The following is a 5,000-nucleotide window of genomic DNA, read 5'->3' on the forward strand; positions in this document are numbered from 1 at the left end:
TCAAATACTTATATTCCTCACTGTATGTACAGTACAGGCCCGATGACTGTGGACACAAAGACACACACACACACACACACACACACACACACACACACACACACACACACACACACACACACACACCTTCTCCCAGGACTGGTTGATGTGGGCAGGTGTGATGTCGCAGTAGATGTTGGTGAGTTTGCTGGAGATCCCGTAGCTCTGCGTGATCTTCTGCACCTCGGTGTAAATGCTCAGAATGGCCTGTCGCTCGCTGTCCGCCTCAGGCAGAGTCGTCTTAAACTGATCATGAGCCGAGATCAGACTCTGCAGAGAGAGAGGAGAGAGAGAGAGAGAAAGAGAGAGAGAGAGAGAGAGAGAGAGGAGAGAGAGAGAAACGACATCCATCATGTATGTGACGTGTTTGTGCACAAGCAAGAAAATCAATGACCAAAGTGTGTAAAGAGCAAGTTCTGACCTGGACCTCGTCCACCGAGTGAACCATGAACATGTCCTGCAGATCTTCCATAGCTCCTTCCATCCAGTTATTGAACGGAGCCGATCTCTTAGCAAACTCCAGAAACAGCTGATCAATCGTCTCCAGGAGCTTCTCTGTCCTCTTATAAACACACACACACACACACACACATATATTTAAAATCTTTTTTTGCTCACCAGGGCTGCGATTATCTGATCATAACTCCAGTAATCAGTGTAATATTCCTCCAGTGTAGATCAGCTGTACACACACACACACACACACACACACACACACACACACACACACACACTCCAGTGTAGATCTTCTGTTCTCTAGTGTCATTTATTCCTGTGATCAAATCAATCTTCAGAGTCACATGACCCTTCACTGATCATTCTCATATGAGGATCTGATGATCAGCACACATTTATGATTATCATATTTGATATACTGCATGTGATTTTACATACTAAATACACTATATCGCCAGAAGTGTTGTGCCGCCTGCCTTCACACACACACATGAGCTTCCCATTCTTCATCTGTAGGGTTTAATATGGAGTCTCAGCTCTAACAGCTCCAGCTCTTCTTTCCTCAAGGTTTAGGAGTGTGTTTATGGGGAATCTTCATTTGTGATGTTGGAGAAGGCCTGGCTCTCAGTCTCCGCTCTAATTCATCCCAAAGCTGTTCTATCGGGTCGAGGTCAGGACTCCAGTTCCTCCACACCAAACTCCTCATCATGTCTTTATGGAGACGCTTTGAGCACTGGTCATGCTGGGACAGGAAGGGGACGTCCACAAACTGGTCCCACAAAGTTGGGAGCATGAAATTGTCCAAAATGTCTTGGTGAAGCATTAAGAGTTCCTTTCACAGGAACTAACCCCTGAAAAACAACCCCCACCCCATAATCCCCCCCTCCACCAAACTTTACACTTGGCACAATGCAGTCAGGAAAGTCCCGTTCCCCTGGCAACCGCCAAACCCAGACTCCTCCATGGGATTGTCAGACAGAGAAGCGTGATTGGTCACTCAGAGAACACGTCTCCACTGCTCTAGAGTCCAGTAGCGGCGCACTTTACCCCACTGCATCCCACGCTTTGCATTGCACTTGGTGCTGTAAGGCTTGGATGAGCTGCTCGGCCATGGAAACCCATTCCATGAAGCTCAACACACTGTTCTTGAGCTCATCTGAAGGACACAGAAGTTTGGAGGTCTGGAGCTCTTGACTCTGTGACCCTCAGCATGTGCTGACCCCGCTCTGTGACCCTCAGCATGTGCTGACCCCGCTCTGTGACCCTCAGCATGTGCTGACCCCGCTCTGTGACCCTCAGCATGCGCTGACCCCGCTCTGTGACCCTCAGCATGTGCTGACCCCGCTCTGTGACCCTCAGCATGTGCTGACCCCGCTCTGTGACCCTCAGCATGTGCTGACCCCGCTCTGTGACCCTCAGCATGTGCTGACCCCGCTCTGTGACCCTCAGCATGCGCTGACCCCGCTCTGTGACCCTCAGCATGTGCTGACCCCGCTCTGTGACCCTCAGCATGCGCTGACCCCGCTCTGTGACCCTCAGCATGTGCTGACCCCGCTCTGTGACCCTCAGCATGTGCTGACCCCGCTCTGTGACCCTCAGCATGTGCTGACCCCGCTCTGTGACCCTCAGCATGTGCTGACCCCGCTCTGTGACCCTCAGCATGCGCTGACCCCGCTCTTTGGCTGAGTTCCTGTTGTTCCCAATGGCTGCTTCCACTTTGTTATAATCCCACTAACAGTTGAGCGTGGAATATTTAGTGTAATATTTGGACTTATTGCACAGGTGTCCACCGATCACGAGTTCTCTGAGCTCCTGAGAGCCGCCCATTCTCTCACTAATGTGTGTAGAAGCGAACACACACACACACACACTCCTGAGAGCGGCCCATTCTCTCACTAATGTGTGTAGAAGCGAACACACACACACACACACACTCCTGAGAGCGGCCCATTCTCTCACTAATGTGTGTAGAAGCGAACACACACGCACTCCTGAGAGCGGCCCATTCTCTCACTAATGTGTGTAGAAGTGAACACACACACACACACACACACACTCCTGAGAGCGGCCCATTCTCTCACTAATGTGTGTAGAAGTGAACACACACACACACACACACACACTCCTGAGAGCGGCCCATTCTCTCACTAATGTGTGTAGAAGTGAACACACACACACACACACACACACTCCTGAGAGCGGCCCATTCTCTCACTAATGTGTGTAGAAGCGAACACACACACACACACACACACACACACACAAACACACACACACACACACTCCTGAGAGCGGCCCATTCTCTCACTAATGTGTGTAGAAGCGAACACACACAAACACACACACACACACACACACACACACACACACACACACACACACACACACACACACACACACACACACACACACACACTCCTGAGAGCGGCCCATTCTCTCACTAATGTGTGTAGAAGCGAACACACACACACACACACACAGACACACACACACACACACACACTCCTGAGAGCGGCCCATTCTCTCACTAATGTGTGTAGAAGCGAACACACACACACACACACACACACACACACACACACACACACACACACACACACACACACACACACACACACACACACACACACACACACACACACACACACACACACACTCCTGAGAGCGGCCCATTCTCTCACTAATGTGTGTAGAAGCGAACACACACACACACACACACAGACACACACACACACACACACACTCCTGAGAGCGGCCCATTCTCTCACTAATGTGTGTAGAAGCGAACACACACACACACACACACACACACACACACACACACACACACACACACACACACACACACACACACACACACACACACACACACACACACACACACACACACACACACTCCTGAGAGCGGCCCATTCTCTCACTAATGTGTGTAGAAGCGAACACACACACACACACACACAGACACACACACACACACACACACACTCCTGAGAGCGGCCCATTCTCTCACTAATGTGTGTAGAAGCGAACACACACACACACACACACACACACACACACACACACACACACACACACACACACACACACACACACACACACACACACACACACACGCTCCTGAGAGCGGCTCATTCTCTCTCTAATGTGTGTAGAAGCGTCTGCTAGAGCTGGAGTTACACACCTGTGGCCATGAAGTGTTGAACACCTGAACTCAGGGATGTGGAGGAGCGGCTCAACACTACTGGTGATATCGTGTACTACACATCAGTCAACCCAACCAAATTAAATTTTTAATTAAGTGAGTTTTTGCTTAAAATTAGCAAAATAATCTGACAATGGGGTAAGGAAAATAATCTTAATTCAAACAGAAAACAAGATTATTTTTCTTACCCCATTGGCAGATTATTTTGCTAATTTTAAGCAAAACTCCCTTAATTTTGAGTTATTTCCCCCCAAAACAAGACAAAAACTTTTGCTTGTCTAGTAAATGCTTCTTAAATGTAAGATTTTTTAGATATGAAAACACAAAAATACTAAGTAAGAAAAGCCGCTCCAGAGATCGCCTCAGCTCTTCTAATATCACTGATGTTCATCTGTGTGTGATTCACCTCCAGAGCTTCTCTGCGCTTCTGGGTCAAAGTTCCCAGCTGGTCCCACTGATCACAGATCGTCTGACAGCGCTCATTAATGACACCAGCAGCATGATAGTCCAGTTCACTGTGGACACACACACACACACACACACACACACACACACACACACACACACACACACACACACACACACACACACACACACACACACACACACACACACACACACACACACACACACACACACACACACACACACACACACACACACACCATGACAAGGACTTTCCATTGACCTCTAATGTTTTTACTCTGAGAGAATGATGTTCATCCCCAAAGCCTCCTAAGGGTGGTTCTACATTTTTGATGATCATAACAGACAAAAATATTGAATAAAACACATTTAATGCGAGTCCTCCTGCAGTTCATCATGTGTCCACCAGAGAGCAGCATCAGCTCAGACTCACGACGAGTGATACACACATATACTGGTAACACTTTACAATAAGGTTCATTAGTTAACATGAACTAATCATGAACTGCACTTATAAAGCATTTATTAATATTGATTTTAACATTTACTAATACTTTATTAGAATCTTGTTAACATTAGTAAATGAACTAACATGAACAAACCATGAACAGCTGCATTTTTATTAACTAATGTTAACAAAGATTAACAAATACAGTAACAAATGTACTGCTCATGGTTAGTTCATGTTAGTTAATACATTAACTGATGTTAACTAATGAAACCTTATTGTAAAGTGTTACCCATATATTTGTATATTATTGTTAATAACGACTGATAAACCTGCACACATGCTTCTTATAAATTCTCTCTTCAGAGTTTGAGCATGGATGCGCATTCCTTTAATAATACTAAATGTCATTTAAATGTATATAAA

The 5,000-nt window shown here is 46.8% G+C and overlaps 1 protein-coding gene across 13 annotated transcripts in view; it reads right to left on the bottom strand.

Annotated features, from left to right (window-relative positions):
• The window catches only part of LOC307116757 (alpha-actinin-2), a 54,186-nt gene that overhangs the window by 14,792 nt on the left and 34,394 nt on the right, over positions 1–5,000 (bottom strand). For all 13 annotated transcript variants that reach the window (XR_013815316.1, XR_013815317.1, XR_013815318.1 and 10 more), the window contains exons 13-15: positions 4,107–4,215; positions 461–601; positions 127–309 (exon numbers count right to left, since the gene is read on the bottom strand). Coding sequence is in view for 1 of the 13 variants with exons in the window: in XM_079801117.1 (XP_079657243.1) it covers positions 127–309; positions 461–601; positions 4,107–4,215 (433 nt within the window). In the remaining 12 variants the exon portion in view is untranslated. The remainder of the gene's footprint in view (positions 1–126; positions 310–460; positions 602–4,106; positions 4,216–5,000) is intronic.

Source organism: Gobio gobio, assembly GCF_949357685.1.
Source record: "Gobio gobio genome assembly, chromosome: 20".
Lineage (NCBI taxonomy): Eukaryota > Metazoa > Chordata > Actinopteri > Cypriniformes > Gobionidae > Gobio > Gobio gobio.